This window comes from Oryctolagus cuniculus, chromosome 13 (assembly GCF_051225735.1).
Source record: "Oryctolagus cuniculus isolate XC-2025 breed Fujian yellow rabbit chromosome 13, ASM5122573v1, whole genome shotgun sequence".
NCBI lineage: Eukaryota > Metazoa > Chordata > Mammalia > Lagomorpha > Leporidae > Oryctolagus > Oryctolagus cuniculus.
Window position 1 is genome coordinate 92,142,895 of NC_142879.1, and position 26,300 is coordinate 92,169,194.

Below are 26,300 nucleotides of genomic sequence, written 5' to 3' on the forward strand. Positions count from 1 at the left end.
GGGCGCACTAGCTGCCTGAAGTCTCTGTGATGAATTGCCGCAGACTTAGCGACATACAGCTGCTCAAGTTTGTTATCTGACACTTGGGAGGGGCAAGAATCCAAAATGGGTTTCATGACCAAGGTCACTGCATCTTACAGAGACACAGGCCCCGAGGGAGCCTCCCTTTCCTGCTCTTTTCCGGCTTCTGGGGACACCTGCCCACTTCTCCATCCTTAACGTCAGCAGTGTGGCATCCCCGTCTCTCTGTGTGTGGCACAGCTTCCCCCTGTCCCGACCTCCCTGCCCTGCCCCCTGTCCATTTCATGAGGACCCTGTGATTGCATTGGGCCCACTGGAGAGCATTTCACCAATCTCAGCATTCTTAGCTTCTTTTTTTTTTAAGAGTTCTTAGTTTATGTATCTGAGAGTTAGAGTTACAGACAGACAGGCAGAGACAGAGAAAAAAGTCTTCCATCCGTTGGTTCACTCCCCAAATGGCCACAAAGGCCAGAGCCATGTCTATCTGAAGCCAGGAGCCAGGAGCTTCTTCTGGGTCTCCTATGTGGGTGCAGGGGCCCAAGGACTTGGGCCATCTTCCACTGCTTTCCCAGGCCATAGCAGAGAACTGGATCAGAAGTGGAGCAGCTGGGACTAGAACTGGCGCTCTTATGGGATGCCGCACTGCAGGCAGAGGCTTAGCCCACTACGCCACAGCACAGGCCCCCGTCATCTTTAACTTCTCCATACCTGTAAAGTCCCTGAGCCTGGGGAAGGTTCCAGAAATGAAGGCGTGAACACCTTGCAGGGGAGGCAGGGGGAGGCCGGGCAAGGGGGGCCTCAAGGAGGCCACACCATCAGTCACATCGAGACGCCCCCGAAACCTGGGTGTCAACGCCATGTTCTCATGCCTGGTTGTATTTGCAGATGCAGAGGGAAATGGTCTACACACGAGGAGAAGGCCCCAGCGCCTCCTGACCGGGCTCCATGGCTCATCCCGCCCACGCGATCCTGAGCTCCCCGCAGTCCACGCCCGTGCCCCATTACATGCCCCCCTCCCCATCCAGGATTCCGTACGGGGGCTCCCGGCCCATGATGGTGCCTGGCAATGCCACCATCCCCAGGGACAGACTCTCCAGCCTGCCTGTCTCCCAATCCATCTCTCCCAGCCCCAGCGCCATCCTGGAGAGACGGGAAGTCAAGCCGGATGAGGACCTCAGAGGCAAGAACCTGACCATGTATAGGAACGAGGGTGTCTATGCGGACCCCTACCTCTACCACGATGGGTGCATGAGCATAGCCTTGTCCCACGGAGGCCATCCCCTCGATGTCCCCGACCACATTGTCGCCTACCACCGCACAGCCATCAGCTCGGCAAGCACCTACTGCAACCCCTCCTTGCAAGCTGAGATGCACATGGAGCAGGCGCTGTACCGGCAGAAACCCAGAAAGTACCCTGACGGCCAGCTGCCCACCCTGGGCACCAAGACGCGGCCTGCCTCCCCGCACCGGGTTGGCGACTTGCACATGCTGGACCTGCCGGCTCACAGCGCCCACGGGCTCCCCCATACCATGCAGCCTAGCCGTCAGTCCTTCAAGAAGGAGCCAGGCACCTTGGTGTACCTGGAAAAGCCACAGAACCTTCCGGGCTTTGTGGACCTCGGGCCACCCCTGGTCAAGAAGCAAGTATTCACCTATAACACAGCCACTGTTCCCAAAGACAGAGAGACCAAGTAAGGCGTGGGGAGAGTGGGCGAGGGCTGGGCTGCTTTCCAGTGGTCCCCCAGGGAACACAGGGCATGCACCAGCCTCGTGCCGCCCACAGCTGACCCTGGTCTGCCAAGTGTTTCCAAGTGGGTGGGGTCCGGTGAGGCTGTGCTGAGCGGGACAGGTGCACCTGTGGGGTCAACAGCATGCAGGCCTTGGGGTGTGGGTCTCACGGTGTTGTCACCATTGTGCACCTGAGCCACTCTGAAGAAAGTCAGGCCATGCAGGAACCATGGGACACAGATGTCTCTGGGGATTGTGGTCACTGCTCTGCTGTCCGGTATAGGGAGTGAGGGGTTCAGGGAGGAGGCGTTTGAGTGGCGCTTGGCATTTTTCGTTTAGAATGTGGTTTTGTTTTGTCATTGTCTTCAGGATTGATAAAAACCTGAATTTGTATCAGGATAGAATGGGTTGGAATTAATGCTCTTAATGGTCCTAGTGAGTGACATTCTGTGGATTTTGATTTCCTTTGTTTCTAAGATTTATTTATTGGAAAGGCAAAGTGACAAAGAGGGAGAGACAGAGGCAAAGAGATCTTCCATCTGCTGGTTCATTCCCCGGATAACCATAACAGCCAAGATTGGGCCAGGCCAAGGCCAGGGGCCAGGGACTCCACCTGGGTCCCCTATGTGGGTGGCAAGGACCCAACTACTTGCATCTTCTGCTGCCTTCCCAGGTGCATTTGCAGGGAGCTGGATCTGAAGTGGAGCAGCGGGGACCTGAACCTAGACCAGTGCTCTGATGTGGGATGTTGGCATCACAGGCAGTGGCTTAATGCACTATACCCCAGTGCTGGTCCCTTAAATTTCCTTATATGCATAATAATTTACTAGTCCATAGCCTTCCTACTCTATGTCCAAAGCTCATTCCCTATCAGAAAAGCTGGTTTTGGGGCCAGCCTGCAGCACAGTGGGTTAAAGCCCCAGCCTGCAGTGCTGGCATCCCACATAGGACCAGTTCTAGTCCCAGCTGCTCCTCTTCCGATCCAGCTCTCTGCTGTGGCCTGGGAAAGCACTAGAAGATGGCCCAAGTCCTTGGGCCCCTGCATCTGTGTGGGAGACTCGGAAGAAGCTCCTGGCTCAGCTCAGCTACAGCTGTTGCAGCCATTTGGGGAGTGAACCAGTGGAATGGAAGACCTCTCTCTCTGGCTCTGCCTCTCTCTGTAACTCTGTCTTTCAAATAATAAAAAAAAAAAATAACTCTTTTTTTTTTTAAAAAAAAAAGCTGATTTTGATAGAGGGAATTTCTCTAAGCCAAATTGGTCACAGGAAGTCAACGTCATTATTGTGATCAGCTAGGCTCAGAAGCTGGGTCCCTTGTCATGAATTTCCCTTGTCATGAATGCATTCCGAAGGGGATGGAAAATCCAATCAGGTGTTTGGTTATTCAACCCCTTAGCAGAAGCCTACTGGGCACACGGGTTGCCGGCCTCACTCACTGACACGGCTTTACCGGAAGTGGACCGGGCCTGTGAATGCCATGTCACCTGCCCACCCCGCGATTCACACACACACGGGGAATCCCTGTCTCCCTACGTCGTCAGAGGGGCGTCCCTCAGGCACAGGGAACATCCCAGTGGAGAGATTTTAGGAGGCTGGGAGGTGAGTAAACATGATTATTTTGGGGTCATCCATGTGACACACAAATTCTTTTTTTTTTTTTAAGATTTATTTTATTTATTTGAAAGACTGAGCGACAGAGAGAGGGATGGGGAGAGAGAAAGATTCTCTGTGTCCTGGTTCACTCCCAAATGGCTGCAACAGCTCGGGCCAGGGCTGGGCCAGGTTGAACACAGGATCCTGGAACTCCATCCGGGTCTCCCATGTGCGTGGCAGGGGCCTAAGGACTTGAGCCATCACCTGCTGCCTCCTCAGGCCATTAGCAGGAAGCTGGATGGGAAGGTGGAACAGCCAGGGCTATGGGATGCCTGCATCCCAGGTAGTAACTGAACCTGATGTGCCACAACACCAACCCCGTGACACAACAAATGTCTCTCACTTGGCCAGAAAAACAAGGACAGTAGATGCCTGCAGTGCTGGCATCCTGTGCCAGTTCAAATCCCAGCTGCTCCACTTCCAATTCAACTCCCTGCTATGGCCTGGGAAAAGCAGCAGAAGATGGCCCAAGTCCTTGGGCCCCTGCACCCATGTGGGAGACCTGGATGAAGCTCCTGGCTCCTGGCTTCCATGGCCCAACCCCAGCCGTTGCAGCCATCTGGGTAACTCTTTGCCTTTCAGATAAATAAATGCATCTTTAGAAAAAGCAAAGACAGTGGCTGGCGTGATTGTGCAGAACTAAGGGAAAATGAAGGGTTGGGCATTAGCATTCATTGTCTCCAGAGTCCTTTGGAAGTGACCGTCTAAGGATCAGAGCAGCCCAGGGGCAGCCGACGGGAGTGGCTCATGTTCAGGGCCGCAGCCAGAGCAACATCTGCCCAGATGGGCCAGGCTCGGACACGCATTCCCTGTGCCTCCCAGGCAGGATGCCCAGTGGTGGGCGAGGTCCCCCTGGTGGGAAAGGGCCTGTGATAGAGAGGTCAGGACTCAGAACAGGAAGAACTGAGTGCAGACAGCAGGGAACACCTGGCAGCCTGGGCTGTGAGCACCTGCGCCTGCCACTCTGGCCCCCTTGTGGGTAGCGGAGGATCTGAGACCAGAATCCACCACCTGGAGCCCAGCACAGGGCCTGCCTTGCAGGGTTCCAGGCACTTCCTGGCCAGCCAGGGCAACTGCCAGCTCCCCAGAGGCTGGGCTCCGTGTCACCCACGCACATGGCCTCATGTGCATCCCTGAGTGCTGCTTGCTTTGGTTCTAGAGAGAACGAAACCCTGGCGTCCTCCCTCCATGCTCCCCAGTCACAGCCCAGCAGGATCTTAGCTCCCACACCCTGCAGGGCCTCAGCTCCTTTCATGCAAGGAATCTGCTGACCCCCTGAGGCTTTTCTGTTTTGCACATTAGAAAACCTCTTCAGGAAATGTGAATGGCTGGTATTTCCAGAAAAACAAATACTAGGAAAATGGACTGGAATGATTGAGGCTGTGCTGAGATACACTGTCACGACCACTCTCCTGTTCAGACGTGTGGGTGTAATTGTACAATTGTATGGGAACACTGCCAAGCAAGAATTTTATCTACTGCACCTGATCTAAGTGATGCCTCACCTGTCTCTCCCAACGGTGGAACTGGGGTGCTTACATATAGGTGGCCTGTCTGGATTGCCTCCCCCAGTCGCCCCGTAGATACACACACACACACACATACACATATGTGAACACACGTGCACACACACCCTCTTCATTTGCAATCACTCTCACTAAAAGACCAAAACATCATCCTCTAACTCAGCCCAGGCACGTGGGAGGAGTAAACAGATTCCTTACTAAAAGGGACCACCAGCTGTCTCCCTACCATACCTGGGCAGGTAAGAACATGGGACCTGTGGGGCTAGGGCCAGGCTCCCTCCCCTTCGACCACGGTTCCCCGTGTGGCATGCTGGGTGACTGGGCTGCACTGAGGGCCCGCTGGGCTCTGCAGAGGGCCGTGCGTGCTGGCAGCTGTGGGGGCTGAGCCAGGCTGGAAGTAGAAGATAGCAGGCGGCACCGTGCCCTGCATCATCTTGACCCCACACCCTCATCCACATCTTAGAGGTGCCAATGCTGAGGGTCAGGGAGGGTGAATAGCTTGCCCAAGGTCACAGAGCCAGAGAGTGGCATAGAAGCCCAGCTCCCCTGGAGAACCCATCCATCTCCCGCCACGTGCAGTGTCCCACCCCGGGAGGGAGCCCCAGGAGCCCCAGCTGCACCGGGCAGAGAAGTCAACTCAGGGATGAATTCTGGGCATTTCAATCCAAACCCTTCAAAAGCTCGGTTCAGGACTAGGTGCTATGGCACTGCCCTCAAGGGATATTTACAATCATAAACATGGCAGGATTTGCATAATTGCACTGCTAAATATATACACGCCACTTAAAATACCACTGCCCTAGCTGGCATCTGAGCACAATTATGCAGAAGTAGGGGAAGAGAGAAAAGAACATTTCTTGGCAGATTTTATTTTTAAAAAAATTTAAATCCAAAATGCATCTTTTTTTTTCTTTTCTTTTTTTTTTACAGGCAGAGTGGACAGTGAGAGAGAGACAGAGAGACAGGTCTTCCTTTGCCTTTGGTTCACACTCCAATTGCCGCCACGGCCTTAGTGCTGTGGCCAGTGCACCACGCTGATCCGACGGCAGGAGCCAGGTGCTCTCCTGTTCTCCCATGGGGTGCAGGGCCCAAGCACTTGGGCCATCCTCCACTGCACTCCCGGGCCATAGCAGAGAGCTGGCCTGGAAGAGGGGCAACCAGGACAGAATCCGACGCCCCGACCGGGACTAGAACCCAGTGTGCCGGTGCCGCTAGGTGGAGGATTAGCCTATTGAGCCATGGCGCCGGCCCAAAAAGCATCTTAGGACCATGTCAAAGAAAAACATTTTAAGACGGAGATGCCAGAAACAATTATCAAGGCACCAAATTAGAGTCCATTGTCTCGCCTGTGCTGGGATGTGATTGACTGCAGGCATATTGGACCTGTGAAAGTGTTTTCAAGAGTCTTGAACCTCTTCAAGTCCTGAGCACAGGGCGCAGAGAGCAGCACCAGTTCCTGTTGTCTGTGTAAGCACTGGGGAGAAGGCAAACGAGGGTTAAGATTTATTGATTTATTTTAAAGAGTGACAGAGAGAGATCTTCCGGCTACTCTCTCACTCCTTGGATGATGGCTGGCCAGAGCCAGGAGATTCTTCTGGGTCTCCCATGTGGGTGCACGGGCCCAAGCACTTGGGCCATCCTCCGCTGCCATCTCAGGTAGATAGGAAGTGGAGCAGCCAGGACTCAAACTGGCTGGCATCGCAGGCAGTGGCTTTACCTGCTACACCACAACACTGGCTCCCAACAGTGAGAATTTTGAGCCCAGGAAACCGCAGGATGGTGGGGATCAGACAGGTTAGTTCTCCCTTTCCCATCCTTGCTCACTCACCGACACCCAACTGTAGCCTGTTAGAAGGAACATGATTTTATCACAGTGCTGTTGACTTGAAAATGAAGATAAAGAATGAATAATTTCGTGTTGGTGGTTCTTCTTCTTCTTCTTCTTTTTTTTTTACAGGCAGAGTGGACAGTGAGAGAGAGAGAGACAGAGAGAAAGGTCTTCCTTTGCCTTTGGTTCATCCTCCAGTGGCCGCCGCGGCCTTAGCGCTGCGGCCGGCGCACCACGCTGATCTGAAGGCAGGAGCCAGGTGCTTCTCCTGGTCTCCCATGTGGGTGCAGGGCCCAAGAACTTGGGCTATCCTCCACTGCACTCCCAGGCCATAGAAGAGAGCTGGCCTGGAAGAGGGGCAACTAGGACAGAATCCGGTGCCCCGACTCGGACTAGAATCTGGTGTGCCGGTGCTGTTAGACGGAGGATTAGCCTATTGAGCCGCAACACCGGCTTCATGTTGGTTCTTACATGTGCCATATTCTAATGAATTAGACATCTCTTCTTTTAATTTTACTTATTGATTTTCACTTTATTTGGAAGGCAGAGAGAGCAAGAGAGAGAGAGAATCTTCCTTCCACTAGTTCACTCCTCAAATGCCCACAACAGCCAGGGCTGGGACAGGCTAAAGCCACAAGCCAGGAACTCCATCCAGGTCTCTCGTGGGTGCCAGGGACTCAAGTGCTTGATCCATTGCCTGCTGCCTCCCAGGGTGCACATTAGCTGGGTGCTGGAATCAAAAGTGGAGGAGCTGGGACTCCAGACAGGCACTGTGATGTAGACAAAGGTGTCCCAAGCAGCAACGTAACACCCAGTTGTGCCCAACACCCGCTCCTGGCACCTGTTGTCTTTTAGGAGATGGTAACCAGTGTCTCATGATGGCAGATGCCGTCTGGGAGGTGTGGAGAAGGCAGTGTGTACACATACAGGACAACACAGGTGGCAGTGGGGAGGCCACAGCTCTTGGGGTAGGGTAGTGACATCCAGTCCCTGTGACTTCCAGAAGAGCAGTCTCTCGTCTGAGCTTCTACAAAGTGAGGAGCTGAGGTCACATCACTGAGGGGATTCCCTTAGCGGGGACGCCAGGATGCGAGCAGGTCCAAGTGGCCAGGAGATGCTGCCTCGAGGCCAGTGTGTCTCGGGCGGATGGCTCTGTGCCTGTCTTCCCAAGGCTGTAAAATCCCTTCATGAAACAGCAACGTCATTCCCATTCCTGGCACATAAAGCAGCCCTTACAAATGATAAAATTCCAGGACATTTATGTTGGCCATTTCCTGGTGCTGTGTTGGTTCGGATCATATAAAATGTCTTTATTGAATGAACACTCGAGATTCAAGGGCACTCGCTGCCCTCTGGGAAGGATGGCTCTTGCTGCTGATACATGGCAGAGTCCTCGTGGAAGTGTGATTTTCCAAGACAGCCAGCTTGAGCCGAGGTCCTGCTTTTATGCTACTTTGCACCTAGAGCAGCAAAGTAATGGAAAATCTTGCCCTGGCCAGGCCCCTGGCTCTGCAGAAAGGGAGACGGTGTGGGACACTGGGTTTCCTGCTGCATCAGTAGGGCCAGAACAGAGCCCTGTGCCTTTACTCCGTTAGAAAGACTTCTGTGCACAGCTGGGAGCCGGTGTCCGTCTCTAATCATTGTACATCCCTTTCTCGTCTTATGAGACTTTGTGTTTCTGTGTTGGTAGCATTTGAGGGATGGGATGGAGTCTGGATTAACAGAAAGGTCTGTGTTTGGATTTACGTCGTTTGAAAGTGTTCAGTGTGGCTGGGGGACCGTGGTAAGCTCTCTTGTCTGCTGGGAGCATTGGGTCTAAGTGATCAACAGAGAGCGACTTCTGCTTTCCATCCCTACGTGGGTGGTCAAACTGAGCCCCGTGAGCAATCCCACAAGCAGTGAGAGCTGGCCTCTCTAATGCAGGGTTTCTCTTGTTCCTTTTTATTTTATTTGGAAGGGGAGAGACAGAGAGGGAGAGGGAGAGGGAGAGGGAGAGAGAGGTAGGGAGCTTCCTTCTGCGGGTTCACTCCCCAAATGTCCTCAATAGCTGGGCTTGGGCCAGTGTAATGCCAGGAGCCTGGAACTCCATCTGGGTCTCCCATACAGGTGCAGGGACCCAAGGACTTGAGCCGTCACTTGCCACCTCCCAGGGTGCACATGAACAGGAAGCTGGAGCAGAAGTGGAGAAGCTGGGACATGGGATGCGGGTGTCACCCACGCTGACTGCACTGCTGCCCCAGTTGCCCAACCTGGAGCAGTTTGTCAGCCTCTGTGCTGCTCCAGTGTAGGCGTGACGGAGCTTGTCCTGTGCCACGTGGGACGCCAGGGCCAAGGGACCCCCCCCCAACCCGGGTCATGCCCCAGTCCTGACGGCCCGTGCGGTCTCCAGACCGGGTCGGGGTGCCCACGGGAGCACAGCACATCTCCCCTGGGAGCACAGCGTGTCCCTGGTTGAGAAACACTGCCCTAAGGAAACATGTCACTGTCGGCCAAACTTGCTGAAGTAGGGAATTGAAAGAATGCCCATGTTTCAGTGTTGTCGGTTGTGACTTTCCGCACATGTGCTCCGTGACGAGTGTCACCACGGTTCTGTCCCTGCCCTTGTGGTATGGCCACTCACTACTGCCTGTGTTTGCCACGCTGGCTCCCGTTGCAGTCCGTCTGCCCAGCAGCCATGGGCTTGTAGTCAGACGGCCTGGCTGACACCCCAGTAGTGAAATTTGTTTGCCGGGTGGGGGGACCTTGGGCAGGTTACCGAATCTTGCTGTGGCCGTGTGCTCACCTGTGTGCTTGCCCATGAGCAAGAAGCTGGAATCAAGAGTGAATCCAGGGGGGTGGTGCTGTGGTGTAGCAGGTAAAGCCACCACCTGCAGTGCCAGCATCCCATATGGGTGCTGGTTTCAGTCCCGGCTGCTCCACTTCTGATCCAGCTCCTTGCCAATGTGCTTGGGAAAGCAGTAGAAGATGGCCTGACTTCTTGGACTGCTGTACCCATGTGGGAGACCCAGAAGAAGCTCCTGGCTCCTGGCTTTGGATCCACCAGCTCTGGCCAGTGCAGCCATTTGGGGGGTGAACCAGTGGATGGACGATCTCTCTCTGTCTCTCTCTGCCTCTGCTTCTGCCTCTGCATCTCTGTAACTCTGCCTTTTGAGTAAATAAATAAATCTGGGATGCAAACCCAGCACTCTGATACCGGGTGAATGCATCCCAACGGACACCTAACCTCCGTACCAGATGTCTGCCCCCATAGCCACTTTCTCTGGCCACATGGTCTAAGGGCCAGGGTCAAAACGAAGGGCCCATTTGGAGCACCCTTAGTTGCATCTGGGCTGTGTGGCTGCTGCTCAGGACCCCTGGCCTGGTCTGGCCTGCTGGGAATGACAAGCTTACGTTCAGGTGCTGGGCAGCCCTGGGCCGTGCTGCTCTCCACTGGCTCGTGGTAGGGGTCAGTGAATGTTTACTGGGCTCCCTTTATGGGCTCAGCTGTAGGCCCACGGGCTTTGCCGTTTCCAAAGGAACTTAGATGTGCTATCTCTATACAAGCAACATAAATCATGAAGACAGGTGGGCGAGGTTAAAAGCTGTGCGCCCATCAGGTGTAGAAAGCTTCTGAGTCACAGATGCCTACCAAAAGCTCAGCCTGGTGGGGTGACCAGTGCAGTAGGCTTGGGCGAGGCCAGGGACCCTCTTCTGTCCTAAGAGGACAGTGTCTCCCAGTGAAGCCGGGAAGAGGGGTCAGGGACCCCTGGGCTGGATGCATGGAGCAGTCTCTCCCCACCATCTCCAAGCCCAGCTGCGATGTTGAGACACATCTTCCTTCAAAACAGTGTGCAACCGTGCCAAGACTAATAATACGTGGTAGGTTCCCGAAGCTTCTGTGGGCCAGCTGGAAATCCAGCCGCTGTGAATTCCAAGTTCTAAACAATGAAAAGAACAAACGAGCTCTTCAATTACAAGTGGGCAGTAATTGGGGGCCTGCTTGCACAAAATTAAATCCCAAAGAAGGGATGCAGGCTAGGCTAATTGCTGCAGATTATGCTGTGGAACTCTGACAGGTCCAGGGGGCTTTGTGAGGGCACTGAGACGTTCTAGAATCTGGGACGTGACGTCATAAAATGGAGAGACCATCTGGGGAGAGACCGGGTCGGATCTGTCCTGACAGTGCGTATAAAAGTGAGTGCCAGTGTGTTGGATTATCCCCCAGTGCACAGGGATGTAGCTGAATTGTCCAAGTGGTGTTTGTCAGGTGTTCCAGAGTTCAGGCAACATACTTGACCAGCTGACAAGTTTAGGGAGGTAACCTTGTGCCCACCCCAACATGCCGGGATGCTGACGGCCACATGGACCATGCGACTGTCATTTTCTCCCAAGGAAAAGCCACCGTCTGTTGCTAACGAGAGCAAATTAGCATGAACCTCGCTGGGTCTCCGCTGAGCATTCACACGGTGCTGTTGGTCGTAAGCCTGAAGCCAGAAACTGAACGTTAACCCCAACCGGGGGACACTCCAATCACTCCCTTTCCTCACCAGCTTCAGACCAGGGGGCAGCTCCTCTCCAGGGTCACTCAGCCTCCTTGAAATGCAGTAGGATCACCAAGTCCACGCAGAATCGGTGTGGCGGCCGCCAGTCCACAGACAGGCCATCTGAGTCAGCCGGGGCACACAGCTGCCTTGCGATCCTGGGCGCTATCCACCTGTTAGCCCCTCTCATAATTGTCCTTGTGGCTGCTGGGGACTGTGAAGAGGACCCTTGTCCTCATCTGAACCCCGGACATTTGTTCTCACTGCTGGCTTGGTTCACAAGTACAGCTGGGTCTCAGCACAAGCCGCACTTCTCAGAAATGGCACCGCAGAGCCCACTGTGCTCCCAGGGAGCGCTGCCTCCCCTTCAGGCTCATGTCCTCACAGGGCCCGTCTGGGTGTCGGACAGCAGCAGCAGCATGTCTTGTCAAGAGGTGCTTCCCGGGGCTGGCTCTGCGGCATACAAGGTTAAGCCTCTGCCTGCAGTGCCGGCATCCCATATGGGCACCGGTTCGAATCCCAGCTGCTCTACTTCCAATCCAGCTCTCTGCTATGACCTGGGAAAGCAGTGGAGGATTGCTCAAGTTCTTGGGCCCCTGCACACCATGTAGGAGACCCAGAAGAGGCTCCTGGCTCCTGTCTTCAGCCTGGCTTAGCTCCTGCGATTGTGGCCATCTGGGGGAGTGAACCAGCAGATGGAGGATCTCTCCCTCCCTCTCTCTCTCTCTCTCTCTCTCTCTCTCTCTCTGCTTTGTGTGTGTGTATGTGTATCTCTGCCTTTCAAATTAATAAGTAAATCAAAAAAATAAAAAAAGGTTCTTCCCAGCGGAAGATGACCCAAGTCCTTGGGACCCTGCCAGCCATGTGGGGGACATGGATAAAGCTCCTGGCTCCTGGATTAACAGTCTCTCTCTCTCTCTCTCTCTCTCTCTCTCTCTCTCCTTCTCTCTGTAATTCTAGCTTGCAAATAAGTAAATAATCTTTTTTAAAAAATGTATATTCATTTAAGAGACAGAGTTACAGAGAGAGGGAGAGAAAGGTCTTCCATCTGCTGGTTCACTCCCCGAATGGCGGCAACAGCCAGAGCTGAGCCATTATGAAGCCAGGATCCAGAAGCATCTTCTGGGTCTCCCTTGGGAGTGCAGGGGCCCAAGCACTTGGGTCATCTTCTGCTGCTCCTCCAGGCTGTAGCAGGGAGCTGGATCAGAAGTGGAGCAGCCGGGACTCGAACCGGCACCCGTATGGGATGCTGGTGCCGCAGAAGAAGGCTTAACCCACTACGCCACAGCACCTGCCCCATAAGTAAATGTTTTAAAAAAGATACCTCTGTTGTGACACTGACTCTGCATCCTGTGTCTCTGGAGTGAAGGGTGTGTATCCCTACTTCCCCCAACAAACACAAGTAAGTAAGAAGACAAAAAAAAAAAAAAAGACATAGCAGAGTCATCACAGAGAGAAAACATCTTCCTTCTTCATCCTAAACATCACCATCTTCTCTTTTTAATTTTTAAGAATGGATTTGCTGGCTGTCGCCATGGCTCACTAGGCTAATCCTCTGCCTGCGGCGCTGACACTTCAGGTTCTAGTCCCGGTTGGGGCGCCAGTTCTGTCCCGGTTGCTCCTCTTCCAGTCCAGCTCTCTGCTGTTGCCCAGGAGTGCAGTGGAGGATGACCCAAGTGCTTGGGCCCTGCACCCGCATGGGAGACCAGGAGAAGCACCTGGCTCCTGGCTTTGGATCGGCGCATCGCACTGGCTGTAGCGGCCATTTGTAGGGGATGAACCAACGGAAGGAAGACCTCTCTCTGTCTCACTGTCTAACTCTGCCTGTCAAAAAAAAAAAAAAAGAATGGATTTGTTTTCATTTTATTTGAAAGAGAGAGAGAGATCTGTCCACTGGGTCAGTCCCCCAAGGCCCCTGATAGGCAGGGCTGGGCCAGACTGAAGTTGAATCCCAGAACTCCACCTGCTGCCTCCCAGGGTGTGCACTCACAGGAAACTGGACCGGAAGTGGAGGAGCCGGGACTTGAACCAGGCACTCGGATATGGGATGTAGGCATCCCAAGCAGTGTCTTAACCGCGGCCCCAAATGCCTGCCTCTTTTAAGTCCACCACAAGGTTTTACAGGTTAGAAGTGGGGTCGGGGGGGTGGGTGAGGTGGTTTCCACAGCCACCTGAGGACACCACAGGAGATGCCCTTGCCTCTGAATAGGCACACCTGGGTTCAGGTAGCCAGGAATGCAAACCGAGAGCTATGCCTACAGGTTGGTACCTGTGCAAAAAGCGAGATGTGGCTGTCAGAGGGTGACTGTCAAAGACTTTCCCTGCAGGAAGAGAAAAATAATGCAACAAGGGTGACTTCATGCCTGGGGAGTGGAGGTTGCAGTCCCTGTGTGCGGCTTCAGCAGGAAGCAAATGGCCCCACCCACGGGGAGGCAGCCAGGCAGGGCAGCCCTCGAGAGCTGTTTGCCTGCCTCCATGGGCCTCCGGTCCTGGTGTAGCTGTGCAGGGAACCACCACCTCTGTCTAGGCGGGCTCTCCCTGACCGGAAGCCCTCAGGCAGTGTTGGGGGGGGGACATCGGGGCTGGTTTTGGGGAGCTAGGTAGAGCAGGCTGCCGGGAGAGTCAGTTGGGAAACGGATGGAAGGCTACTTGGAGCATTGCCCACGCCATGCACTGCACAGGCAGGTCCCAGCCACAGCCTCCGAGGTCTGGGCCCACCCTCTCCTCTGGGGACACCCACTGGGCCTGGGTAGAGCTGAACTTTACCCAGCCGGCCAGCTGTGCGTTTTAGTGTTGCTGCTGCTAAGATTCCGGAAGCAGAGTGGGAAGAATCAGTGGGGTCTAAAGAAATCCCTTCCATCTGGAAAGTCTGGCAAACCTGGAATTGTAAGTCAAGTTGGGTTTCAGATGGTTCTCCCCGTTTAACATGGGTGGGGCCTGGGAAGACCCCAGGCCCCTGCGTGCCTCTCACACCCCCTGTCCCTGGCCTCCTCTACCTACTCTTATCCAGGATTATCCCACCTGGGGACAGTGTCTCTGCTCCTGCTGCTACTGCTGTCGTCTGCTTCTTCCACCAGACTTCTGTCGGCTTTACCTGCAGGCCAGCAGCTCAGAGAGCCTTCCTAGCCATCTTTTTATTTGTTTATCCATTTATTTGAGAGGCACAGAGAGAGAGAGAGAGAGAGAGAGAGAGAGCTTCCATATGCTGGTTCACTCCTCACAGCCAGGGCCAAAGCCAGGAGGCAGGAACTCCACCCAGTGTTCCCACATTGCCGCTGCTTCCCAGGGTCCACCTTAGCAGGAAGCTGGAGTCAGGAGCTGGACCTGGGCATCGAACTGGGGCCCTCCAGTGTGGGGCAGAAGCGTCTTAGGCACCAGGCTAAATGCCACCCTTAGACCATGAGACTTTAAGTTGGAACACCTCTGACCCCTGCCACAGTCGGTATAAACAGTATCATTTTTTAAATTATATATAATAACTTACATGTCGATTTTATGACTCAGTTTCTGCACCACTGTTCTCATTCCCCGAGATGTACGTTCCCTGGGGGCAAGGCCTTGCACCTGCCCTGTGCCTGGCCTGTGGCCGACAGCCAAGAGCCTTGTGGACAGTTTGGGTTTGAAGGGACCCAGTGAGCCTGGCGCAGCCGTGGTGTTGCACAGGTGCTGCCGGGTATGCACACACGCATCCCCACCTGCCCTCACTTCTCACACCTCTGTGAGGCGTGTGTCCCTGAGCTGTCCCCCCAGCTGTACAGGTGCGCGTGCCCTGGCCAGTGCACCTGCAGAAGGGACCCAGGGACATTGTTCACCTCCAGGGCAGCCTGCTCAACATCAGACTCTCCTCTTCCATCCATCCACTTGCTTTGGTGTGTTGCAGATGGCCGTGTCTCCGGACACCCAGAGGACACACATCTGCACACTCAAAGATGTCCAGGGGGCCAGCATTGTGACATGTCAGGTCAAGTCACAGCCTGCAGTGCCGGCATCCCACGTGGGTGCCGGTTTGAGTCCCGGCTGCTCCACTTCCCATCCAGCTCCCTGCTAATGTAGCTGGGAAAGGCAGCAGAAGATGGCCCAAGTGTTTGGGCTCCTGACCCCTACATGGGTGACCCAAAAGGAGCTCCTGGCTTCAGCCTGAGCCAACCTTGGCCATTATGGTCATCTGGGGAGTGAACCAGCTGATGAGAGATCTCTCCCTCTCTCTCTCTCTGTGGCTCTGCCTTTAAATTAAAATAAAATAATAAATAAAATAAATGAAATGAAATGAAATAAAAAGAAAATAAAATATAATAAAATAAAATAAAAACATAAAAAATAAAATAAAAAACAAAAAATAATCTACAAAAATAAAAAATAAAATATAATAAAATATAAAATAAAATATGCTGTTTCAAGCCATGGCTCTCGCCTCACTGCTGCCCCCACTCCAAGCCAGCATCGTCTCTCACTAGGTCTGCACTACTGTGACCTCCCCAGTGGCTCCCAGAGGGAAGCCAGTGCAATCCTGTTAAAACCCAAGTTCTCTCCTGTTCCTCAATTCAGAGCTCTGTGGTGGCTTTGACATTCAGAATCCAAGCCAGAGTCCCTGCAATGAGCCACACAGCCAGCCAGGGCCTGCCCCTCTCCCCCTGTGGGCCTGACACAGTAAGCTGTAGCTCCCCCTCAGAGCTGGCCTGGTTTGGAAGATAAACCATAGGATCTTCCTCCCCAGAAGCCCTGATGAGATCAACCTTCTGATGTCTCCTGTTACCTTTCCCTCACCCCCCGCACTGGGCTCCCTGGCTGCTCCTCAGCCTTCCTGGGCACACGCCTGCAGCGGTGTGTGTGTGTGTGTGTGTGTGTGTGCACGTGCACCTGCTCACCCCACGGCCTGCAGTGTCCCCACACTGGTATGCAGATAACCTACTCTCCCACTTCTTTTAGGGCTTTTACTCAGAAATGTTTTCTCCATGGGCCCCTCCCTGTTGCCCTAAAATGCCATCCTCTCTTCCTATCCATCTTGCCAGCTTTGGTTTTCTCCTCCGCATCTGAGCTTCACTTGCATTCTGCTGGTGGGCAGTAGTGTAACCTCTGCTCGGGCGAAGGATTTTGTCTGCTTGGTTCCTTTCTGTTTCCTCCACGCCCAGGGCACTGTCCGTTCAGTGCTCAGTGAATGTTGGTTGAAGGAAGGAAGGAAGGAAAAGTCACAGCACTGAGGACTGAGCCAGAGCACCAGTGGAGATGAATTCCTGGCCTGAGTTTTAGTTGGTCCTGTGCTTCTGCCCATGTCCCCTTCTCCCCTTCTCCACAGGGCCAAGCACCACTGTTCTTCACAGCTTTGCTCACACTGTCCTAAATCCAGCAGGTCATGGTGCAAGTGGCATTGAACTGTCACTTGTATTTAGTTTGTTTTAAAAGGCAAACAGAGAGAGAGAGGTCTCCATCTGTTGTTTCACTCCCACAATGCCCTTCACAACCAGGGCTGAGCCAGGCCACAGCCAGGAACCCAGAACTCAAACCAGGTCTCCCAAGGGTTGGCAGGAACCCAAGTACTTGAACTGGTGGACATTCACAGGAAACTGGAGTCAGAAGTAGAGCCAGGGCTCCAGTGCAGGCATTCCAATGTGGGGTGCAGGAATGTTAACCAAGCACCAAGCACCCATGTCTGCTTCTCTTTCCTTCTTTCTTAAACAGGTGTTCTTAGGTGTGTCTGCCTCGTGCACTCTGGGTTCTGTGCAGAGCCCTGCAGGTGCACACCTTCCCTGACGAGAGTAAATCTGGTTGCCCAGGGAGAGAATCCTCCTACTGTACTCTGTGGGTGAAAGGAACTGATATGGGAAGGAAGAGAAGTGCAGGCATGGTGCCTGCTGCCTTAGCACCCTCCTCCTTCAGTCAGAAAGCAAAGCCAGCATAGCACGCAAGTGGCAAAGCTGAGTAGGATCCTGGTCAGCATGGCAGTGAGGGTGTGTGGGGTTGCCAACTGGTCAGGAGCAGGAAAAGTCATCAGGGAAGGGCCAGGTCCTGTAGGTGACTTGGAGGGGGGAGGAGCCAGGCAGGTGCATGAAGAAAGGAACCAGGGATGGTGGAGGTAACCACACTCAAAGGGGGGACTTGGGGCTCCAGCTCTAGACGCAAAACCCTTCTGGGTCAGACTGTGGCTGTGAGGGAGCATTGTCTGTGCCGATGGTGAGGCTGCAGGAGGTGTCGAGCTGGGGCAGCACTCCCAGGAGGACAGCTTCTGGTGCCAGAGACACCAAAGTCCAGGAGGGAATTCCCTGGGGACTTCAGAGTGAGTCGTCCTGAGCTCAGGAGCAGGGGTCACCAGGGGACGTGGAGCAGAGTGGCGGAGTGGGTGCTGACGGGCAAGGCAGGATTCTTTGTCTTCCTGCTCCCTCCGTGAGCAGAGACCAGGGAAAGAAGGAGCAGCCTACGACCACCAGCTCCATAAAGCCTCTGTCAGCCCAGAGGTTTCGAGAAGTTAAAATTGCTAGGAGTCTTGGAACAGTGAAAGAGAGAGAGAGATCTTCATCCATTGGTTCACTTCCCAGGTGGCCACAACAGCCAGGGCTGGGCCAGGCTGAAGCCAGGAGCTTCTTCCAGGTCTCCCACGTGGGTGCAGGGGCCCAAGCACTTGGGTCACCTTCCACTGCCTCCCCAGGGGGTGTTAGCAGGGAGCTGAGTCAGAAGCAGAGCAGCCAGGCTCTCCAATACGGGCTGCTGGAACCACCGGAGTCACTTAGCCTGCTGTTGCACAGCGCTGGCCCCTCTGTGGCTTTCGTAACCAATTGGTTCACTTTGGAGAAATATAGAAAGCTCATCGCCTGGAGTGGTCTTTGCAGCTTTACCACAAGATCAGAGCTTTCAGATTCCAGTGTTTTGTTGAACTCATCGGCAAACAGCGTCTTCAATTACTTTGGTTTTCCTTTGCTATTGTTTTTTCCCCTCATACCAAAGAATCAGGGCATGAACAAACAAGGACATGGCCTCTCTTTCAACCTGGTCACTGTGCAGTTCTGGAAAATGCAGTCAGAGCTGCCAAGACCCAGGGCTTAGCTCAGTGAGGTTTCTCCCGAGGAGGAGGGAGGGGCCGTGGTGGAGGGCAGACACAGCTTAGCAAGGATGAGGTCTGTTCTTTGCAAGCACCGTCCTTCACACATAGTAAGTGCTCCCACATGTTTGTTGATTGAATCAGTGACTGTCCTTTCCAAGGAAAAGAAATCACCAAATGTTAGAATGATTAGCCAATGAGGGAGCAGCCGATAAGTGCCCTGGGCATGCCAACCTGTCTAGAACCACTCAGGGGCAGGAAGCAAGGTTAGTGCTTCCAGAGGGGGCTCAAGGCCCCTAGTCGGTCTGTGGATACTGAACACCATCTGCTGTGGGATCCGTGGTGGGGAAGGTTCCAGTCTCAGACGCATTGCCATGTCAACTCATTTCCTGATGGCCATTGGTGTACTTGGGCCTCCAGTGATGAGGGCTGGGTGGTGCAGAGGCTCGCGCCCCGGTCAGTAGTGGTGGGGGAAGAACATGAATCCAAAAGTGCTACAAATGCAGTCAAAGGCTGAACGGCTCCGCTGCTGTGCCCTGGACTCGGGCAGCAGAGAGCAGGCTGCCTGCAGATGGGCCCTGCTCCTGAAGTAGGATTTTAACACGGGGTTCAGCGTGTTCCCTGCATTTCTTTATATATATATATATATATATATATGTATGTATGTATATGTATATATGTATATATATAATGTATATATATATATTTATATTTTAAATTTGAGAGGCAGAGAGAGAGGGAGAAAGAGAGGTCTTCCATCTGATGGTTCACTCCCCAAATGGTCTCAACTGCCGTAGCTGCGCCGATCTGAAGCCAGGAGCCAGGAGCTTATTCCAGGTCTCCTACATGAGTGCAGGAGCCCAAGGACTTGGGCCACTTTCTACTGCTTTCCCAGGCCATATCAGAGAGCTGGGTCAGAAGTGGAGCAGCCAGGACTCGAACTGGTGCCCATATGGGATGCCAGCACTGCAGGTGGGGGCTTTACCAGCTACGCCACAGCACCGCACTGCCCCCAGCCCTGGAATTCCTTCTTCACATTGTTTGGGCCCTGGGGGATTCACTCCTTCAGCCCTGCTGACTGGTGGCTCAGTGACGCCCTAACTGCCCATGCTCGTCACAAAAGTGTGGTTTATGGAATGCTATAGAAGGGTTTATAAAATGATTCTGAAATCAACTCTTCAACAGTGATGGTTCCAGCCCTGTAATCCCTTAAACTGGGCACGGTCGGCAGGAATTAGCCTCCGCCTCTTGGCTCTCTAATATTCTCATGGCCCCCATGCAGATGGCTGTGGCAGTAATTGACAGGGTCGTGTGTCACCTCTCCTGCCTCTGCGCGTCCCTCTCCCCTTTGCGCCCTCACATCTCCTCCATAACATCTCATCCCGAGGCGAGGCTGTCTGCATTTCCAGTTGCTGTAATTTAGTTAAGCCGTAAAATTGTTTCCAGGTTACCAGCCATGACATAGAAAGACAATCTTATGTATGCATTTATAAATCAGATAATCTCTCTAAAATGAATCCTGGAATCTGGTGCTCCAGTGAGTCAGTGGGAGGGAAAAGTTTCCTCGTTACTCTGTGTTGGAAGGATTATACTTGTTGTAAGGTGGGTTTGCCTGGGACACAGGGCTTGCATGGGCTAAGGCTGCTGCCTCCGCCTCCAACAGGCAGGGGAGAGAATTGCCACCCCTCTCTGGTGCGGGTCAAGGGATATAAACCCTCAGAGGAGGCTGTCAGGAGAGCAGGTCCGAATCAGTATCTCTGATGCGTCTTGTCTCCTCGCTTGGAAGGGGCCACCTGGGGGAAGTGTGCACATCCTCCCAGATCCAACCAGGAGAACCAAGCACCTGGACACAGGGCTTTTGCTCCCAGCACCCAGACTACCCTCTGGGATACTCACACAACTCACTGTGTTGGTTTCCACCCTGAGGAGTTAGGAGAGTGGGATACCAGTTGGCTGTTTTCTCTCTCTCTCTGTGCCCCAAAGCTGGGGAAGCCCAGAGGAGAAGCCAGGCACCTGCTGAGCCAAGGGTGGGAACACACAGCCCCGTGGAGCAGGCCCCACATTTGCCGTGACTGAGACAGCTCCAGCCATGCTGCAGGATCTGTTAAAGGTCAGTGTCCTTTACTGGAATGATTCAGTGACTTTGCTTTGGTATTTACTTACGTATTCTGTGAGGGGGAGGGAGGGATTGATCTTCCACCTGCTGGTTCACTTCTCAAATGGTGACAGCAGCCAGCGCTGAGCCAGGCCAAAACAGGAGCCAAGAGCTCCATGCAGGTCTCCCATGTGGGTGCAGGGGCCCAATCCCTCGGGCCATCTTCCACTGTCTTTCCAGGTGCCTTAGCAGGGAGCTGGATAGGACGTGGAGCAGCTGGGATGGAACCTGCACTCCAGTATGGCATCCTTTGTCAGATGAAGCGATGAGAGCTTTGAGCGGAAGGGGATGAGAAAGGACACAGGGAAGCAGGCCCTGGGCCCTGAAGTGAAGATGTTCATTAGGTTGCCTATAGCCTGGGTCACATTGCCTGGGCTCAGTGCCCAGTGCTCAGCTCCAAGTCCTGACTGTGGGCAGCAGTGAGGGCTCAGGTACCTGGCCCCCTGCCATCCACATGGAAGACCTGGGTGGAGCTCCTGGCTCCTGGCTTTGGCTGTGGGCCCAGCCCAGCCCCAGCCATTGCGTGCTACTTGAGGAACCAGTAGATAGAAGATCGCTCTCTCTCTCGCTCTCTCACTCTCTCACTCTCTCTCTCATAAATACTTTCTAAAAAGGATATGTAACACCTTGAAAACCAGACAGAACGTTGTCTAGCCCTAGTCAGTTTGTGCCCCTGGCCAGGGCTGGAACCCCTTGACTCCCTCTGCCACCTGCCCCTTCGCAGACCCCAGAATATCCACCAGTGCTATAGACGTACCCAGCTGTGTGTTTCCTATCATCTTCTATGTGTACTTAGGGGGTTGCCACACCTTCCTGTCCCAATGGGAGCTGCACAGAGCCCTGAAGTCACTTCCTAGAGATGCCATTGCCACTTTACAGAAAGGCACTTCCTGTGCGACTGCCAAGGACTGGAGGGAGCAGGGAGCAAGGGCATCTGAGACAGCTGTGAGGGCAGCTGCACGCCCAGGTCCTAAGCTGGACTCCGGTGCCGTGAGGTCAGGCTGCCCCACTGCAGGGTGAGTGGGTGACCAGGACAGCTTTCCCAGGGACACGTGTCATTTCCTGAGAGCTCCTGGGAGTCCCTGTCTGCCAAGGGGCAGGCAGCGTGATCAGCCTCCACACCCGGCACATCTGAGAGTCCGCTGTCACCATGGGCCATGAATTTGGGATTCCTGGTAGGCACTTACTAACCTTCTGTCCCGGTTGGAATTTCTCTCTGGTTTTTCTCTGTGGCACGTGGACTATTTCATAACAAAGTGGAGGCTGGGATCCCAGGCACGAGTGACAGTGCTGTACAGCCCAGAGGTATGGCATCCACAGATACTTCCAAAAACACTTGCCCTGGAGATGGCTGCTTCTGCTCTCTTAGAACGGAGAGCTCATTCTATGAGTGCTTGCATTGCCTGCTGAGGATTGTTCTCCTTTGGTGGAGTTTACAACCATTAACTACCCAGAGTGCATCATGGATATTCAAGAAGCTGTATTGGGACAGAGCCCGCAATGTTCAGCTAAAGAGAACGTGTGGCATTCTGGCATCAGAAGCTCAGGATTGCAAAGTTAAGCTCTCTGTTTCCTGCAGTGCTAAGGGCTCCGACCCCGAGACAAAACTCAAGGCTGCAAAGCTGTGCCTGGAAAAAGTTCCCCTGGAAACACACTCTTGACAGACCACCTCTCCCTGCCCCGCCCCCTTCACCATTGCTTTTCCTACTGGAAGAATGGGCCACCTTGTTTTTTCCACTGAAAACCAGATAAGCAATTGGCTCCTCAGAGGGTCCTTCAAGAAATTATGGAATTAAAAGAGAAGTTTGTTTTGGTGCAAACAAACAAAAAGGTGAAATGCATGCACAGTTCTTGCATACTTTGCATTTTCCATGAGCAATTTGAAGACTCCTTGTGTGCATGGATTTCAGATCCTTTGCACCAAGGTAAACTTCTGCTTTAACTCTGTTTTCCACTGTCAGGAGCAGTCTTATATTTCATTAAGAGCCACTGTCTTTGAACATGCTGTGCCCGGCTCAGCCTGGCCACTTGTTGTGTGTTGGTTCTATAAAGTGCTAGGAAGAGAGGTAATTGTTGGACACGTCCATAGTCAGGGATCCAAGCAAGCCAGTGGATTTTGAATTCCAGAGGAGTTGGGATGTGGGAGGCATCTGTGAGGTGGAAGGAGGGAGGGAGGGACAGACAGACAAGTGCGGTGTCTGTGCAGTCAGTAATTGAGAGAGCTTTTCATTTATGTCTTCCGATGGCCGCTTATTTTCCTGCTGGGTCCTGTAAAAGCCTCCGGGCTGAATTTCCTGTGATGTTCGATTGAGCATCACAACACACTGATTCCAGTCATGTTTGTGCCCTGTCATTTGCCTGGGTTGCCCTGGGCTCTGGAACTGTCACCCCGTCTCCCTCATTCACCCCAACCGGTCATCAGCCTCTCAGCTGAGGGCACAGCTTGGAAGCATGGTGGGGAGGGGAGGCACCACCTGGCTGGACAGGTGCAGCCAGGCTCAGAAACACAGGATGTGCAGGCGGGCAAGGGAAGCGCTTGTTCAGGTTTCCAAGAGGCTTCCTGCCTGCCTCTGATTGTCGCTGCTTGGTCGCAGCAGGAATGGGTTCCCAGGCGCTGCAGGTTCCCCGAGCCCAGGTCGGGATGAACCACGGTGCCTTTTTGCAAAGCCTCAGGTGGATCAGTACCCTCTGAAAACCAGCCTGAGCATGCACAGAGCTTTAACACACACTTCTCTTGTTTTCCAGAGAGAGGATGCAGGCTATGGAGAAGCAGATCACCAGCCTAACTGGCCTTGTGCAGTCTGCACTTTTTAAAGGGTCCATTACAAGTAATTACAAAGATGCCACTAGGTAAAGAGAAGCCAGCGAGCCGATGATGAGAAAATTCCATCTCTTTCTCTTTAATCATTAAGATCATTCATTCGTTAAATCCGTTTCCTTGTAATCATTTCAAGGCTGGAAATATTTGCATTTCTATGAATCATGGTGGTGGAGGTCATGGGGGGGTTGGTGTTTGTTTTCCTTATCTTTCTTGCTCAAAGTTGACACTTTGAGTCAAGAAGGGTGAGCGTGCTTCTCCATGCATGTCGCTTCCTGGGCCACTCACGGCGCCCACCATGTGTGTCCACACCCGCTCTCATGCCACAGCCGTGCGTGAGCCGGGAGTGTCAGACACATGCCAGGGCAGCCATCTCCATCCCGGCCCAGTGTGGTGCTGATGCTGAGAGACCCTCATGGCTTAATCGCATCACTGCGGGTTGCTTTGGAAAGGAAGGGGCGGGGCACTGGGGAACTCCATCAATGATTCTCTTTTTCTTTTATTCAGTGAGAAAATGATGAGACCAGCAGCCAGCAGGAGCCACACAGATGGCGCAGGTGAGTGAGTGACCTCCCGAGCTCCACCAGGTCTGAAGCCACTGTGCATGAACTCCAGCTCGTTCCACACACAGCTAACCTGTCCCCAGGGTCACCTGCTTGGTGCCACCCCACAGATGTCCGGCTAAGCCCCCACACAAGAGCAGTGATGCAAACAGAGGTCAGAGGGATGAACAGGACTGGGGAAGGGCAGGGAAGGGGTGAGAGGAGCTGTGGGAGTGGAAGGAATTAGCCCAGAGGGAAGCCATTGGAAAGTTCTGGGCCCAGAGAGGCTGTCACCCTGCAGTGTGGGCGTGGCTGAGAGCAGAGCAGAGAGGGGGTGACCGATGGTGGTCCCTCTGGGAGAGGGCAGTTCACGTGCTCCTACCCCTGGCTCTTCAGTGCCCGAATTCCAACAAGGGGGAGTCTCTGCAACTGCCAGGGGCATACTCTAACATCCAGCTGTGTGTGCCCCAGGTCCTGGGCTGCAGTCCCTGTGATGAGGGTGTGTGTGCCCCAGGTCCTGGGCTACAGCCCCCTGGTGTGTGTGCCCCAGGTCCTGGGCTGCAGTCCCTGTGATGGGGGTGCGTGTGTGCCCCAGGTCCTGGGCTACAGCCCCTGGGTGTGTGTGGCCAATGTCCTGGGCTGCAGTCCCTGTGATGGGGGTGTGTATGCCCCAGGTCCTGGGCTACAGCCCTCGGGTATGTGTGCGCCCCAGGTCCTGGGCTGCAGTCCCTGTGGTGGGGGTGTGTGTGCCCCAGGTCCTGGGTTGCAGCCCCTGGGTGTGTGTGGCCCATGTCCTAGGCTGCAGTCCCTGTGATGGGGGTGTGTGTGCCCCAGGTCCTGGGCTACAGCCCTCGGGTATGTGTGCGCCCCAGGTCCTGGGCTGCAGCCCCCAGTCAGTCCTCTGTAAAGTTAGGATTCCTTCACCCCACCCACCCCGGAATTACAATAGGAATCATACATGGGGGTGTGCCCAGCATGGGGAGGATTGGGTGCCAATCTTAACTTGGGGAAGCCACGTGGACTGGTTTTGAGCCACACAGGAGAGTGGACAGGACAGGGGACTTGGGCCCCAGGCCATGTTCGCCCTGGCCATGCCCTGAGTGAGCACAGTTCAGCTCTGAGAGCAGAGGGACTGCTTGTCCCGGTTCCCTGATCTAGATGGCACCGTTTGTTTTGCTACAGAATCAATCTGTGGCCTTGGCCAAAGGCAGAATTGCTACACTGGCCTTTGCAACAGTTGCCAGTTTGCTTTGGACATTGGTGTTCAGTCTGTTTCTTATTTCTTGGGGAAATGAGAGAGGAAAAAAGGAACAGACTGAACACTGAAACTTTACATCCCTTTTAATCCCTGGAGCAACCATCAATATTCAGTATTTTATTCCAGACAAGACATGCTGTTTTGTGTTCTCTTCTTCCTTTCCAGTTTTTAAATTTTTGCTTATTTATTTTCATCTTACTTGAAAGACAGAGCAAGAAGGAGAGAGAAAGAGAGAGAGAGAGAGGGACCTTCCACTCGCTGGTTCACTCCCCAAATGGCTGTAGCAGCCAGGGCTGGGCCAGGCTGAAACCCACAGCCAGGAACTCCATCTGGGTCATCCACATGGGTGGCAGGGACCCAAGGTCCTGGGCCATGGTGTGTGCCCCCCCGAGGGTCCCCATTAGCAGGAAGCTGGATCCAAGTGGAGCTGGGACTGGACCTGAGGCATGCCCCATGAGATGCCGGCGCCTTATCCACAGGGCCAGGCCCCCTCCCCTTCTTAACTTTGGGGGGATAACAGCAGCAGGCATGTCGGACAGCATCTGGCAGTGTTTCCTAACTCGTGACAGTAGCCTCAAGGGAAAGGTGTGACATTGAGAGAGAGAGAGACAAAGAGAGAGATCTTCCGTCTACTGGTTCACTCCCCAGTGCCCTCCGCACCCCCTGGCCAATAGCCAGGGCCGGGCCAGGCCATAGCCAGGAGCCTGGAACTTTATCCAGGTCTCCCACGTGGGTGGCCGGGACCCAAGTACTGCCTCCCAGGGAGCTCCATAGCAGCGAGCTGGCTGGGGAGCAGAGCTGGACCTGAACCCCGGCTGCTGTAATATGGAATGTGAGTGTCCCAAGCTGCATCTTAACCAAAAAGGAGCAATTCGAAGTCCCGTGTTCCACATGTATGAAACACATGGATACCGTCTGCTGTCACTGCCTCTCCCTTTGTGTTGAGCTACCCCAGTCCCTTCAAAGGGACCAGGGCCTGTTACAGGTGCAGGGAAAGAGCGAGGTGGATTCCCCTGGGTCCTTTCCCCAGTGGGACATCAGCTGAGTCTGCAAGACAAACAGTCCAGCTGCCAGGTTTTCTGTCTGTGATGCCACAGCAGCACCCCCATGCACGCATGCTCCCTTGGTCCCCACGTCTCTGCCCTTGGAGCCCATCAGGGCTGGGTCTCATGCGGTGGGAGCCCTGTATGGTGACCAGAATGTGTCCATTGCTGCAGAATCC

At 53.9% G+C, this 26,300-nt stretch overlaps 1 protein-coding gene across 1 annotated transcript in view; it reads left to right on the top strand.

The window, feature by feature from the left end:
• Positions 1-906: 906 nt before the first annotated feature.
• The window catches only part of LOC103352187 (sickle tail protein homolog), a 47,337-nt gene continuing 21,943 nt past the window's right edge, over positions 907-26,300 (top strand). Inside the window, 3 exon segments of the mRNA XM_089311266.1 lie at positions 907-1,712; positions 23,206-23,310; positions 23,786-23,835. Of these exon segments, the coding sequence (XP_089167392.1) occupies positions 907-1,712; positions 23,206-23,310; positions 23,786-23,835 (961 nt within the window).